The 16,312-nt window shown below is 40.5% G+C and overlaps 1 protein-coding gene across 6 annotated transcripts in view; it reads left to right on the top strand.

Moving 5' to 3' along the window:
• Positions 1-16,312, top strand: part of WDR76 (WD repeat domain 76) — a 52,498-nt gene that overhangs the window by 6,400 nt on the left and 29,786 nt on the right. For all 6 annotated transcript variants that reach the window (XM_035259510.3, XM_035259511.3, XM_078334141.1 and 3 more), the window contains exons 3-8: positions 5,750-5,842; positions 6,539-6,594; positions 8,374-8,500; positions 10,687-10,788; positions 10,915-10,958; positions 12,174-12,327. In XM_035259510.3, the coding sequence (XP_035115401.2) occupies positions 5,750-5,842; positions 6,539-6,594; positions 8,374-8,500; positions 10,687-10,788; positions 10,915-10,958; positions 12,174-12,327 (576 nt within the window). The remainder of the gene's footprint in view (positions 1-5,749; positions 5,843-6,538; positions 6,595-8,373; positions 8,501-10,686; positions 10,789-10,914; positions 10,959-12,173; positions 12,328-16,312) is intronic.

Below are 16,312 nucleotides of genomic sequence, written 5' to 3' on the forward strand. Positions count from 1 at the left end.
TGCTGTAACAGCCAGTTGCTCCTAATGAGAGATCAGGGATTCCACACTAAGGATGCTAACTCCACAGTCGCCGGCCCATTCACTCAGCTCAAGATACTTTTTTTTTTTTTTTTATCACAGGGTCTCGCTCTGTCACCCAGGATGGAGTGCAGTGGCATGATCTCGGCTTACTGCAGCCTCCACCTCCCAGGTTCAAGCGATTCTCCCATCTCAGCCTCCCGAGTAGCTGGGATTACAGGCGTGTGTCACCATGCCCGGCTAATTTTTTGTGTATTTAGTGGAGAAGGAGTTCCTCCATGTTAGCCAGGGTGGTTTCAAATGCCTGACCTCAAGTGATCTGCCTGTCTCAGCCTCCCACGGTGCTGGGATTACAGTGCCCAGCCATGTCTGTCTTTCTTGGTTTATTCTTTCATTTTGGTGAAGTGCAGCCTCTGAGAAAAAGTGTATGAGAAGCAAATATTTTGCATGTCAGAAAAAGTCTTTTTTTTTTTTTTGGGAGATAGTCTTGCTCTGTCACTCAGGCTGAAGTGCAAGTGGCACAATCTCGGCTCATTTTAACCTCCACCTCCGAGGTTGAAGTGATTCTCCTTCCTCAGCCTCCCAAGTAGCTAGGGCTGCAGGTGTCTACCACTATGCTCAGCTACTTTTTGTATTTTTAGTAGAGAATGGGTTTCACCATATTGGTCATGCTGGTCTTGAACTCCTGACCTCGTATCTGCATGCCTCAGCCTCCCACAGTGCTGGCATTACAGGCATGAGCCACTGTACCCTGCCCAGAAAAAGTCTTTAGCTTTATATTTGATTGATGACCTAATTGGATTTAGAATTATAAGTTGAAACTAATTTAATCTTTTCTTAGAATGTTTTTTTCTCTCTTTCTTTTTTTTTTTTTGAGACGGAGTCTCGCTCTGTTGCCCAGCTGGAGAGCAGTGGCGTGATCTTGGCTTATTGCAGCCTCTGCCTCCCAGGTTCAGGCAATTCTCCTCTCTCAGCCTCCTGAGTAGCTGGGACTACAGGTGCACGCCACCACGCCTAGCTAAGTTTTTGTATTTTTAGTATAGATGGATGTTTACCATGTTGGCCAGGATGGTCTTGATCTCTTGACCTCGTGATTTGCCTTCCTTGGCCTCCCAAAGTGCTGGAATTGCTCCTTAGAATTTTTAATGCATTGTTCCATTGTCTTCCAGCTTCCCTCAATGTTGAAAGTTTGTGCCATTCTGATTCTGGATTCTCTGTGATCTTTTTTCCCCTTTGCATGCTTTTAAGATCTTTTCTGGCTGGGTTTGGTAATATAGGACTGTAGTTTCGGCTACTCGGGAGGCTGAGGCTGGAGCCCAGGAGGTCAAGGCTGCAGTAGGCTGTAATTGAGCCACTGCACTCCAGCCAGGGTGATAGAGTGAGACTCAATCTTTTTTTAAAAAAAAAATTGTGGTGATATGCTGAGCCCTGGGTTGGTTGGTTGGTTGGTTCGTTCGTTCGTTCTTTCCTTTCTCTCTTTCTTTTTCTTTCTTTCTTTTCTTTCTTTCTTTCATTTTTAGACAAAGTCTCACTCTGTTGCCCAGACTGGAGTGCAGTGGAAGGATCTTGCCTCAATGCAACCTCTACCTTCTAATTTCAAGCGATTCTCCTGTCTCAACCTCCTGAGTAGCTGGGACTAGAGGCATGCGCCACCACACCCAGCTAATTTTTGTATTTTTAGTAGAGATGAGACCAGTCCGGTCTTGAACTCCTGGCCTCCCACCTTGGCCTCCCAAGGTACTAGAATTATAGACATGAGCCATCGCACCTGGCCTGGTTTTGTTTTTTTTTTTTCCTTTTAACACAGAGACTTGCTCTTGCCCAAGCAGCTAGAATGCAGTGGTGCTATCTTGGCTCACTGCAACGACCACCTCTTGGGTTCAAGTGATTCTTGTTCCTCAGTCTCCCAAGTAGATGGGATTACAGGTGTGCACTACCACACCCAGCTAATTTTTTTGAGTTTTTAGTAGAGACGGGGTTTCCCATGTTGGTCAGGCTGGTCTTGAATTCCTGGCCTCTAGTGATCTGCCCAGTAGCCTCTTAAAGTGGTGGGATTACAGTGGTGAGCCTCCGAGCCTGCTTGCCTGGGCCCTTTTTCATTCATTGTGTGGCATACTCATTGGGCCTTTTTAATCTGGAAGCTCATGTCTTCAGTTTTGAGAAACTTTTAAATAATATTTTTCATTTTAAAAGAATTTTTTTAAAGATGGTGTCTCATTCCATTGCCCAGGCTGGAATACAGTGGTGTCATCATAGCTTACTACAACCTTGAACTCCTGGGCTCAAGTGATCCTCCTGCTTCAGTTCCCACTTAAATTTTTTTCTAATAATTTATTATCTTCCAGTTTCTCTGCAGTTTCTGTAACTATAAATTGGATATTGAACCTCTAAGATTGAGTCTTTATTTTTTTCTTTTCTGTCCATGTGTTGATCTCTTTTTGTTCTGCTTTCTAAATTTAAGCCTTTTAATGGATTTTAAAATTTCTATTATTGAGTTCTTATTTTTTACAATTTTCTCTTATTTTGGTGTTGTTTCTTGCATATGCTATCTCATATCTCTGGGTTTTAAAAAATCAGTTTACTAGGGGAGAACGATCCAAGATGGCTGATTGCTAACATCTCGGGATTGCAGCTCCCAGTGAAAGCTCAGAACTAGAGGACGCCACACTTTGAGACAAATTTTGGTTGCTCATGGAGCAGAAGATTCCCAGTGGAGGAGCTCCACAGGTCGCCAGCGCGACTTGTGGCCGGCGCAGCGGTTTCGCCGGCACCTTGGCGCGGCAGCTCTCGGTGCAGAGTAAACGGGACTGGTTCCCCTTCTGACTGAGGTTTGGAGCTCCGGGAAGGCAGAGTCGCCTATTATGGACTCAAGAAGGAAGCCAGACTGGAGATTCCCGGGCAGAAAAGCACCATCAGTCTTAACGCCGCTGTTTTGGCTGACGCAGTGGATTGCTCATATTTCGGCCCTGGGAATTAACAACTTGGACGTCCACTCAGAAACCTAATTTGAAAGTTGGTAATTACAAAGACAACAGGTGGATAAATTTACAATGATGGGAAGAAACCAGCGTAAAAAGGCTGAGAATCCTCAAAATCAGAACGCCTCTCCCTCTAAAGAGGATCACAGTCCCTCATCAACAAGGGAACAAGACTTAATGGAGAACGAGTGCATCCCATTAACAGAATCAAGCTTCAGAAGATGGATAATAAGAAACTTCTGTGAGTTAAAAGAACATGTTGTAGCCCAATGTAAAGAAACTAAGAACTTTGAAAAAAGGTTTGTTGACATTCTAATGAGAATAGACAACTTAGAGAGGAACATAAGTGAATTAATGGAACTGGAGAATACAATACAGGAACTCCGAGAAGTATGCACAGGTTTAAACACTCAAATTGTTCAAGCAGAAGAAAGGATATCAGAGGTCGAAGTCCAACTTAATGAAATAAAATGAGAAGACAAGATTAGAGGAAAAAGGATAACAAGGAATGAGCAAAGTCTCCAAGAAATGTGGGACTATGTGAAAAGACCAAATTGACGTTTGATAGGTGTACCTGAATGCGACGGAGAGAATGAATCCAAGCTGGAAAATATTCTTCAGGATATTATTCAGGAAAATTTTCCTAAACTAGCAAAGCAGGACAATATTCAACCCCAGGTAATACAGAGACCACCACAAAGATATTCCTCAAGAAGAGCAACCCCAAGGCACATCATTGTTAGATTCACCAGGGTTGAAAGGAAGGAGAAAATACTAAGGGCAGCCAGAGAGAAATGTCAGGTTAATTACAAAGGGAAGCCTATCAGACTTACAGCAGATCCCTCAGCAGAAACTCTACAAGCCAGAAGAGAGTGGGGGCCAATATTCAACATCCATAAAGAACAGAACTTTCAGCCCAGAATTTCATATCCAGCCAAACTAAGCTTCACAACTGACGGAAAAATAAAATCTTTTATGAACAAGCAAGTACTCAGAGATTTTATTACCACCAGGCCTGCTTTACAAGAGCTTCTGAAGCATTACACATAGAAACAACCATTATTAGCCTTTGTAAAAATATACAAAAAAGTAAAGAGCATCAACATAAAGAAGAATTTACATCGATGAATGGATAAAACAGCCAGTTAACATCAAATGGTAGTAATCCTAAATTTAAATTGACTAAATCCCCCAATCAAGAGATACAGCCAAAACCCAACGGCATGTTATATCCAGACCCATATCACATGCAAGGATACACAAAGACTCAAAGGGATGGAGAAAGATTTACCAACCAAATGGAGAGCAAAAATAAATAAATAAATAAAAAGCAGGAATTGCAATTCTTGTATCTGATAAAATAGATTTTAAAGCAACAAAGATACAGTGGTAAAAGGATCAATGCAACAATAAGAGCTAACGATCCTAACACCCAGATACATAGAGACTTAGACTCAATGAGACAAAATTAATAAGGATATCAAGGACTCGAACTCAGATCCGGAACAAGTAAACTTAATAAATATTTATAGAGCTCTCCACTTTAAATACACAAAATATACATTCTTGTCAATACCACATCACACCTACTCATAGGTTTAAATGAAACATTGATTGGCCATAATTAATACCTTTTTTTTTTTTTTAGAATAAAGCAACATTTCCATTCTCTCTCCCTCTTTTTCTTCCTTTCTTCCTCTCCTTCACTCCTTTTTTTTCTTTCCTTCTCTCAAAAAAAGAAAAAAAAGAAATCAACTTGTAGACCTCTAGATCCAGGTCGGCAATGTCTCTCTCATTGCTTGATTTCCTCCCTCCCTCCCTCCCTCCCTCCCTCCCTTCCTCCATTCCTTCCTTCTTTCCTCCCTTCCTGCCTTCCTCCCTTCCTAAAAAATAAAAAATAAATAAATAAATAATCAGTTTACTGTTACATTAGTGGCTTTTTAGGAGAAAGTAGAAACATGTACTTACTCTACTGTGTTAAAAGGAAGTTTTTTGTTTGATAAAAATAACTTTGTTTTGAGACGGAGTTTCACTCTGTTGCACAGGCTGTAGTGGAGTGGCACAATCTCGGCTCACTGCAACCTCCAACTCCTATGTTCATACCATTCTCCTGCCTCTGCCTCCTGAGTAGCTGAGATTACAGGCACCTGCCACCATGCCTGGAGAATTTGTTTTTAATTTTTATTTTTAGTAGAGATGAGATTTCACCACATTGGCCAGGCTGATCTCAAACTCTGGACCTCAGATGATCTGCCCACCTTGGCCTCCCAAAGTGCTGAGATTACAGGTGTCAGCCACTATGTCCAACCAATTTTTGTGTTTTTAGTAGAGATGGGGTTTTACCATTTTGGCCAGGTTGGTCTTGAGTTTCTTACCTCAGTTAATCTGCCGGATTCAGCCTCCCAAATTGCTGGGGTTACAGGCATGAACCACCGTACCTGGCCAAAAATAAGTTTTGAGTAATAGCACAATTAATTGCCACTAGAAATTAATTTGCTACTAGATTATACTACTTGATTCCTAATGTCACTTCTTAACTGGGAAGCCATACAGATATTTTGTGGTTATCCCAAATTCAGACTTAATGAAATATCCAATTCAGCAAACTCTTTTTGGTAAGATGGCGTGAAATAAATAGAAGTAGTACAATTTGAAGTAAAGTATACAAGTAGAAAATGAAACACGTAGTTTTATGAAGTGCTTTTGCTATAGATTATATGAAGTAATGCAGTCTTTTTTGTATAATTTTATAGGATGATTATTCTGGATTGTCACCCTACGAAAGGAAGAGACTGAAGAACATATCAGAAAATGCAAACTTTTTTGCTTCTCTTCAATTGTCTGAGGTTTGTGTGGAGTCTATATTTAAAACTAAGATGCAGGGCCGGGAGTAGTGGTTCACACCTATAATCCTGTCACTTGGGGAGGCTGAGGTGGGTGGATTGCTTGAGGCCAGGAGTTCAAGATCAGCCTTGGTAACATAAGGAGATTCCCCCCCAACCTCTATAAAAAGTAAATTAGCTGAGCACAATGATACATGCCTGGAGTTCCAGCTACTGGGGTGGCTGAGGTAGAAGGATGGCTTAAGCTTGAAAAGTTAAGGCTGCCGTGAGCTATGATGGTGCCACTGCACTCCAGCCTGGGCAACAGAGCAAGACTGTCTCAAAGCAATAATAGCAACAATGGCAATAAAACACAAGATGTCATAACTCCCAATAGAAGGTCAATAACGTATCAGGTTTCATAGTGTCAGATGAGGAAGTGTAAAATAGGAGCAGGTTTTGTACTTAATAAGAAATGGTTACCGTATTCCACTGATTCTAAGGCATTATTTTGTTGTCTTTTTTTTTTTTTGAGATAGGGTCTTGCTGTGTTGCCCAAGCTGGAGTATGGTGGCACTGATCATGACTCACTGCTTATCTTAAGGGTCTTTAGTTCCTGAATAGACCTTAGTTTAGTTTGGGCATAGTAGCAGATACTTAATATTTTAAAAGGTAAGATATGTAGTTATAACATTTTTACATGTTTTTTATACTATACAGTCTGCTGCAAGACTCCGTGAAATGATAAAGAAGAGACAGCCTCCTAAATCCAAGAGGTAAAATACCTGGTTTGCAATGCCTAAACCATGATACAGTGTTCAGTTGTTTTATAATTTGAAAAAAATGGTTTGGCATAGTAAGCTTAACAGATCATAAAGTGTTATTTAATCTCAGTCCCTGTAGGATCTCTGAGGGAATGCTTCCCTTTAATAACTTCACAGTTCTCATCTTTATCAAAGGAATGTGGAGCAAATAGAATTGAGAGCTGAATTTTGTTTGTTGTTGCTACTAATGGAGGAAAATCTTCATTTCCACTAAATTGTTACCTAGAAAGCTATTATCTTTTTTTTTTTTTTTTTTTTTTTTGAGACAGTCTCGCTGTGTTGCCCAGGCTGGAGTGCAGTGGTGTGATCTCGGCTCACTGCAACCTTTGCCTCCTGGGTTCATACAGTTCTCTCGCCTCAGCCTCCCAAGTAGCTGGGACTACAGGAGTGCGCCACCATGCCTGGCAAATTTTTGTATTTTTGTAGAGATGTGGTTTCACTATGTTAGCCAGGCTGGTCTTGAACTCTTGACCTTGTGATCTGCCTACCTCGGCTTCCCAAAGTGCTGGGATTACAGGTGTGAGCCACCGTACCCAGTCATACTTTACTTTTTTTAAATGCAAAAATAGTACATAAAAAATAGGGAATGTGTATGATTTAAAAGGTAAACTATAATGTTTGGAAGGGAATGCAGTGCAACATTTAAGTTTCCTTCCTATTTTAGACCTTAGTTTTCCAGGTCTTTTCCCTACAAGTAGTAGTTTTATATGTATTCCTCCATAGGTAACCTCAGCATGTGCAAATTTATATGTTTATGTAACCTTTTTGTAAACATGTACTGGACTTTGTTTTTGCTTTTTCTTTTTTTTTTGGAGACAGTCTTGCTCTTGTCGCCCAGGCTGGAGTGCAATGGCACAATCTCAGCTCACTGCAACCTTTGCCTCCCTGGTTCAAGGGATTCTCCTGCCTCAGCCTTCCAAGTAGCTGGGATTACAGGTACCCGCCACCACGCCCAGCTAATTTTTGCATTTTTAGTAATGACAGGGTTTCGCCATGTTGGCCAGGCTGGTCTCAAACTCCTGACCTCATGATCCACCTGCCTTGGCTTCTCAAAGTGCTGGGATTACAGGTGTGAGCCACTGTGCCCGCTTTTTTTTTTTTTTTTAATGTAATTTTGCATTTTTGGGGTGAGGGGGCAGGAGATGAAGTGTTATTCTGTTGCCAGACTGGTGTGCAATGGTGCGATCTTGGCTCACTGTAACCTCCACCTCCTGGGTTCAAGTGATTCTCTTGCCTCAGCCTCCCGAGTAGATGGGACTACAGGTGCGTGCCACCACACCCAGCTAAGTTTTGTATTTTTAGTAGAGACAAGGTTTTACCATGCTGGCCAGAATGGTCTCAATCTTTTGACCTTGTGATCTGCCTGCCTCGGCCTCCCAAAGTGCTGGGATTTCAGGCATGAGCCACCTCGCCCATCCTGTTTTTGCTTTTTATAACCTAGGGTTCCTTTCAGCAGTACATAAAGATCTATATCATTGTTTTTATGGTTGCATATTATTCTATTAGATATGTATACTATAATTTATCTAACATCCCTCACCTCCCTATGATGAACATTTAGGTTTAAGTTTCTTCCATACTTCTTATTAAGATAATTGTGGTCATGTATATATAGCTATGCAGTGTTTAACTGTATCTGTGGGACACATTCCTAGAAGTTACCTCTTTAATATTAGTAAATATATTTTATTGTTTTGCGAGTATAACAGGAATTTTTCCCTACTCCTTTAGAAAGAAGCCTAAGAAGAGAGAAAATGGGATTGGATGTAGAAGGTCAATGCGATTACTAAAAGCTGATCCTTCAGGAGTTTTATTACCAGCAACTCCAGTACCACCGGCATTAGTAGCAGATGAAACTGTAAGAAAATGTGCAAATACAGTATATTACTTAATAAAATACTGAAAAATTTGAAGTGTTGAAAGTAGACCAAAAGTTCATTAGATTATGTTTAATTTTATATTTCATTTTTGAATTTTTTTTTTTGAGACGGAATCTTGCTCTGTTGCCCGGGCTGGAGTACAGTAGCATGGAACCCCCTCCTCTCAGGTTCAAGTGATTCTCCTGCCTCAGCCTCCCGAGTATGTGGGATTACAGGTGCATGCCATTATACCTGGCTGATTTTTTATATGTTTGATAGAGACGGAGTTTCACTATGCTGACCACATTGGTCTTGTACTCCTGACCTCAATTTATCCACCTGCCTTGGCGTCCCAAAGTGCTGGTATTACAGGTGTGAGCCACTGCGCCTGACTTGTTACGGATTAATGAGTAAGATTTCAAAGTCATAAAGACTGGATTGGATTCTGTATTTCTGCAGGGCTTACCAGCTGTAGGATTGTGGGTGAGTTAATTAACCTTTCTGATCATTTCCCCATTTAAAAAATGTCAGCAATAATAGAACTCTCAGTAAATATGTACAATTTTATGTCAGTTAAAAAAAAAAAAAGAAACCTCCGCTAGGCGTGGTGGTTCATGCCTATAATCCCAGCACTTTGGGAGGCCGAGGTTGTCAGATCATGAGGTCAGGAGTTTGAGACCAGCCTGTCTGGTATGATGACACCTGTCTCTACTGAAAAATACAAAAATATTAGCTGGGTGTGGTGGCACACACCTGTAGTCCCAGCTACTTGGGTGGCTGAGGCAGGAGAATCAATTGAACCTGGGAAGTGGAGATTGCAATGAGCCAAGAACATGCCACTGCATTCCATCTTGGTTAACAGAGTAAGACCCTGTCTCAAAATAAAAAGAAACCTCTAAAGAGCTATTGTGAGCATAAATGAAATCATATCTGTAAAGTTTCTCACATTGTATTAAGGTCTTAGTAATCAATAAACTAGTTATTAATGTTAATTTTAATGAGTAGCATTTTATTTAGCAAACTTATTGTCTAAAATTTTTTTTTTATTCAAGAACACCTATTTTTTAATATTTTATATCTAAGCATTTAATTGTAAATAGGAAAGTGGCACTAATTAGGCTGGTGCTTTCGGAGCAAATTGCAAATCTAGGTGTTATGGGAAGCAGCATAGAAGAATAGCTTTCACATTTTTTTGAAGCCTCAGCCCACAATAAATATATTTATGGCCAGGTATAGTGGCTCATGCCTGTAATCCTAGCACTTTGGGAGGCTGAGGCAGGACAATCACTTGAGCCCAGGAGTTTGAGACCAGCCTAGCCAACATAAAGAGACCCTGTCCTTACAAAAAATACAAAAATTAGCTGGGTGTAGTGGCATGTGCCTATAGTCCCAGATCCTCAGGAGGCTGAGGTGAGAGCATCATGTTGTTTAGGATGGTCTCAAACTCCTGGCCTCAAGAGATTTGCCTACCTTGGCCTCTGAAAGTGCTGGGATTACAGGCATGAGCCACCACACCTGGCTGGTATTTCTATTTTATTCTCATTCACTGAAACAAATTGCTAGTTGCGACATATTAACATGATTTCTCACCCATTTATGTGTTACAAACTGTGTTTAAAAAAATACTATCCCCCCTCCCAAAAGAAAAAAATATTATCCCCTCCCACAAGGTAGGAGCTCCCTCCCAGATTTCCCCTCTGGAATCCCCTTCCACACTTTTCATGGAAGCCTTTCTCTACTCCTTTCCTTCTCTTCTTTCTACCTAAATAAAATCACCTTTCTGCAACAACAACAACAACAACAACAAAATACTAATGTGGTATACTCAGTATAATACTGAGTAATGAGTTAAGATAATCTGAATCAATTCTCAGCTTCTTTAGTTATTGGCTCTGTGGCTTTGGGCAAGTTAACTTCCCTAAGTTTGAATTCGGTGTCTTTAAAATGTGATACCTCATTCACTATGTTGTTGAGAGGATTTAATGAGATAATACATGTTATTATTACTTTATAGGGTACCTGACATTCATTTATGGAACAATTATTTTGAATGTCTATGATATGCCACCATTAATTGCTGATGTAGAAAGTGAAGTTGTAGAAAAACAGACAAATACCCTTGTCCTCCTGTGTTTACATTCTAGGGCAGGGAGACCAACAAAAAACTTTTTATTTTTTATAACAGCCTTTGTTACCTCCTGGGCCTTTAGAAATGACTTCTGAAAATCAAGATGACAACAATGAAGGATTTAAAGGATTTCTGCGGACATGGGCAGGAATGAGCAAGGTATCACTTGGGAAGGAAGGCTAATAGCCTTTAGAATCATCTGTTAAGGAAATTTATATATATATATATGTGTGTGTGTGTGTGTATATATATTAACTTAGTACTTGATCTCTCTCAATGTTTCAGCCAAGTAGTAAGAACACTGAGAAGGGGTTATCTAGCATTAAAAGGTAAGTTGAAATTCCTCGTGTTTCTTTTATATTTTTTTAGATGTTTGAGTTATAAAGACTATACATCATTACAGGGACTTTTGAAAGTGAGATGTTTTATATATTTCCTCTTAAGTTTGCCCTATGCAATACCACTAGGATATAAGCTTCATGAGGGCAAAAATTTTATCTCAATAACCAGAAAAGTGCCTGGCACGTAATTATATGTTCAATGTTGAATAAATGAGTGAATCAGTTTTTACTTCATGTTCTAATGTATATACAATTTTGTGTTATACTTCTTTTTTTTTAAAAGACAAGATCTCCTCTTGCTTAAGCTGCAGTGCAGTGGCACAGTCTTGGCTCACTGGAACCTCTGCTTCCTGGTCCCAAGTGATCCTTCCACCTCAGCCTCCCAAGTGGCTTGGATTACAGACATGCACCATCACACCTGACTAACTTTTACATTTGTAGAGATGAGATTTTGCTATGTTGCACAGGCTGGTCTTGAACACATGGGCTCAAATGAGCCATCTGCCTTGGACTCCCAAAGTGCTGGGATTATAGGTGTAAGCCACTGTGCCTGGCCCACATTAATGCTTTTTTCATTTGTGGTTGCATGTTACTAGTCTTTTTTTTTTTTTTTTTTTTGAGGAGTCTTGCACTGTCGCCCAGGCTGGAGTGCAATGGCACTGTCTCAGCTCGCTGCAACCTCTGCCTCCTGGGTTCATGTGATTCTCCTGCCTCCGCCTCCAGAGAAGCTGGGGTTATAGGCGCACACTACCGTACCCACCTAATTTTTTTGTATTTTTAGTAGAGACGGGGTTTTACTACGTTGGCCAGACTGGTTTCAAACTCTTGACCTTGTGATCTGCCTGCCTTGGGCTTCAAAAGTGCTGGGATTACAGGCATGAGCCACGGTGCCTGGCCTGCATGTTACTAGAGTCTTTTTTCTTTCATCTGAAAATTTTATATGAACTTACTCTTCCTCTAGCAATATGTGTTAGTATGTGTATTTAATTTCAGCCTACCAGTTTTTGGTGTTATTAAAATTATCAAGGGTAATTTAAAAAGTGAAACATAGTATTGCTTGATTTGATTTCCTTGGTTACCAGGAGAGTGAATAGTTTCCTGTATGTATTTACTGATTGTGGTTTTTCTTTTGAATCATCTTTTACTTATTTTGACTATTGAGATTGGTTTTACTTACAAAATTTAACTTTGTAATTTTCTTAGCTACAAAGCCAATTTAAATGGCATGGTCATTAGTGAAGATACTGTTTACAAAGTTACCACAGGCCCAATATTCTCTGTGGCTCTCCACCCATCAGAAACTAGAACTTTGGTAGCAGTTGGGGCCAAATTTGGGCAAGTTGGACTTTGTGATTTGGTAAGTTATTATTTTTTGAAGATATTATAGTTTGACTAAAGCAAATAGCCTGGAAGAGAATAAGCTAGAACCATGCGTTTATAAATGTTGCATGAGACTTATAGTTTTGGATTTTATGATGCTTTATGATTCCAAATTTTAGAAATCTGGAGGAATTTAAATTTGCCTTATAAAACTTTAATATTTTTAGCTTGAATATCATTAACCATATGGGCGTAAATTAACTGCCAGCAAACTTTATTACATTTTAGATGTATATGTGAAAAGATCACACGAAGTTCTTAGTTTTCTAGTTGTGTTTAAAATATTGTCTGCTATGGTCTGAATTTTTCCCCCCCAAATTCATATGTTGAAATACTAATCCCTGTGATATTAGGAGGCAGGACCTTTGGGAGGTGATAAGGTCATGAATGAGATTAGTGCCCTTAAAAAAGAAACCCAAGAGAGACCACTGCCCCTTATACCATATGAGGGCACAGCTAGAAGGCACCAACTATGAGCCAGAAAGTGGCCAGACGTTGAATGAGTTGGAATCTTTACCTTGGTCTTCCTAGTCACCAGGAGTATGAGAAAAATTGCTGCTGTTTATAAGCACTCAGTTTATGGTATGTTGTTTTAGCAGCCCAAATGGACTAAGACACAGTTTCTAAGCTGGATCAAAATATCTTCCCAGGGACCTGCTTTGGGATGATTCCAGTCATCTTTGATGAGCCAGAAATAGATGCTAAATTCCATACATTGTGCATATAATTCTGGAGGAAGTGCTGACTGTTGTTAATTGAGAAAAGTCAAATTAATGTTCTCTGAATTTATTTTTTTATTGGGGAAGAAAACCAAAGACATGAAAAATGCCATAAGGACAATTAATGAAGATGAAACAGTGGTGGCTTGAAGTTGGTTGGGGTTTATAAACAAAATTTGCAAGTCGGAAGACAGAGATAGAAACCAAGTTCTCTCTTATTTTGGGATCATAGATTCTCCCTTATTTTGATAAGATGTGAGTGGATTTAGCAAAGACAACTGAAGCAAAAAAGTGGGAAGAAGATCAGAATAGTATATTTTAGAAGCCAAGATAAGAGTTTCAAGGATGGGAGGTTAGCAGAGCCTTTTGCAGAGAAGTTAAAAGAATGGAGAAAAGACCATTGATTATGAAAATAGGGTACCATTAGTTGAAAGAATAGCCTCTCACGGGCTTTTGGAGATTAAGATTATGGGGTAATGGAAGAACTGGAAGCAGTGGTCTCTATCGAGACTGCTGTTTTGTTTTGTTTTTTTCTGAGACATGATCCCACTCTGTTGCCTAGGCTGGAGTGCAGTAGCATGATCATAGCTCACTGCAGCCTCAGACTCCCAGGCTCAAGTGATCTTCCACTTCAGCTTCCTGAGTAGCTGGGATTACAGTGATGTGCCACCATGCCTGGCTCATTTTTTAATTTTTTGTAGAGAAAGGGGTGTCACTGTGTTGCCTAGGCTGATATAGAACTCCTGAGCTCAAGCATTCCACCTGCTTCAGCCTCACAAAGTGCTGGGATTACAGGTGTGAGCCACTGCACCCATCTGAGAATACTTTTTTTTTCTTTTTTCTTTTTTTTTGAGATGGAGTTTCGTTCTTGTTACCCAGGCTGGAGTGCAATGGCGCGATCTTGGCTCACCGCAACCTCCGCCTCCTGGGTTCAGGCAATTCTCCTGCCTCAGCCTCCTGAGTAGCTGGGATTACAGGCACGCGCCACCGTGCCCAGCTAATTTTTTGTATTTTTGGTAGAGACAGGGTTTCACCATGTTGACCAGGATGGTCTCAATCTCTTGACCTTGTGATCTGCCCGCCTCGGCCTCCCAATTTTTTTTTCTTTTTTCTTTTTTTTGAGATGGAGTTTTGCTCTTGTTGCCCAGGCTGGAGTACAGTGGCTTGATTTTAGCTCACTGTAACCACCACTTCGTAGGTCCAAGCATTTCTCCTGCCTCAGCCTACTTAGTAGCTGGGATTACAGGCACTCACCACCACACCCAGCTAATTTTTGTATTTTTAGTAGAGACAGAATTTTACTGTATTGGCTGGGCTGGTCTGGTCTGACCTTGTGATCCACCTCCCTTGGCCTCTCAAAAGGCTTGGATTACAGGCATGAGCCACCATGCCAAGCCCTGAGACTACTTTTTGAAGAATTTTGAAAAGGAAAAATTGCAAATTAGCATGAAGATATTTTTTGGATGAGTTGATCTTTATAGAATTTCAGACATATGTAAAAATCCTTTTTTCTTTTTCTTTTTGTTTCTTTATTTTTAAGATAGAGTCTCACTTTGTTGCCCAGGCTGGAGTGCAGTGGTGTGATCTTGGCTCATTGCAACCTCCCCCTCCCTGGGTTCAAGCGATTCTCCTGCCTCAGCATCCCAAGTAGCTGGGATTAACAGGCATGTGCCAGCATGCTCGGCTTATTTTTTGTATTTTTAGTAGAGACGGGGCTTTACTGTGTTAGCCAGGATGGTCTCCATCTCCTGACCTTATGATCTGCCTACCTTGGCCTCTCAAAGTGCTGGGATTACAGGTGTGAGCCACCGTGGCTGGCCCAAAAATCCTTTTTCTCCTATCTTTCCTAGTGACTCCAGAAATCTGTATTACTAGGTCTCTATAGTCCAGTATCTCCATCCACCTAGTTTTCCAGGATACTTGGCAATCTCGTTAACAGACTTAGCAAGTCTAAAAGCAGTATCATCTTACCTATCCTGTGCTCAGAATTTCCCAATTTTTTTTTAAAGTAGCTTTACGAAGGTATAATTTATCATAAAATCCACCTACTATAAATGTAAAATTCAGTGTTTTCTTTTTTTCGTTTTGAGATGGGAGTCTTGCTCTGTTGCCCAGGCTGGAGTGCTATGGTACGATCCCAGCTCACTGCAACCTCTACCTCCTGGCCTCAGGCGATTCTTGTGCCTCTGCCTCCCGAGTAGCTGGGATTATAGGCACTTGCCGCCACGCCTGGCTAATTTTTGTACGTTTTGTAGAGATGAGGTTTCTTCATGTTGGCCAGGCTGATCTTGAACCCCTGACCTCAAATAATCCATTTGCCTTCTCCTCCCGTGCTGTGATTACAGGTGTGAGCCAGCATGCCCGGCCTCAATGGTTTTTAATAAGTTTACTGAGTTGTTTAACTTTCATAGTCTGGTTTTAGAGCATTTTCATCATTTCTTTCTTCCTTTTTTTTTTTTTTGTGGTCTTTTTTTGTTTTTTTTTTGAAAATGATTTAACCTTGGCATTTTCATCATTTCTGTAAGATCCCTCATGCCGGCTGGGTGCAGTGGCTCATGCCTGTGATTCCAGCGCTTTGGGAAGTTGAGGCAGGAGGATCGCTTTAAGCCCATTAGTTCCAGACCTGCCTAGGTGACATAGTGAGACTCCTGTCTCTAGAAAAAAAAAAAAAAAAAGCTTGGTGTGGTGGTGTGTGCCTGTAGTCCCAACTACTCAGGAAGCTGAGCTGGGAAGATCATCTGAGCTCAAGGAGATTGAGGCTGCAGTGAGCCATGATTATGCCACTGCATTCCAGGTTAAATTGACAGTGAGACCCTGTCTGCAAAAAAAAAAAAATTACTTATTGCATTAAGAAAGAAGCAGAACTTAATGTAGTACACTTAAAAACTAGCTACCAAGGAGAGAAATCCTGTAGCAGAGCTAGGAGACAGCATAATTTAGCTTCTGCTCTGCCCTGTGCACAGAATCCATACTGCTAAATGGACCAAATTCTGAGAATTTTCTCCTATATTATTAAAAGTAGAAAGAAGCACATTATATTCTGATTTTCCTTCTTTTGAATGAGAAATAGGGAAATGGTTGCTGGGGGAAAATGAGGAAAAATAGAGGAAGTAGGGAAAGTGAATAGTAGAACTGATTATCTTCAAAGGAAGTTTTCGTGGCTCATGGGAATGGTAACAGTGGTATGAATCCTGGTAGAAAATAATGAACAAGGCCAAGCATGGTGGCTCACACCTGTAATCC

The sequence above is a fragment of the Callithrix jacchus genome, chromosome 8, assembly GCF_049354715.1.
Source record: "Callithrix jacchus isolate 240 chromosome 8, calJac240_pri, whole genome shotgun sequence".
Taxonomy (NCBI): domain Eukaryota; kingdom Metazoa; phylum Chordata; class Mammalia; order Primates; family Cebidae; genus Callithrix; species Callithrix jacchus.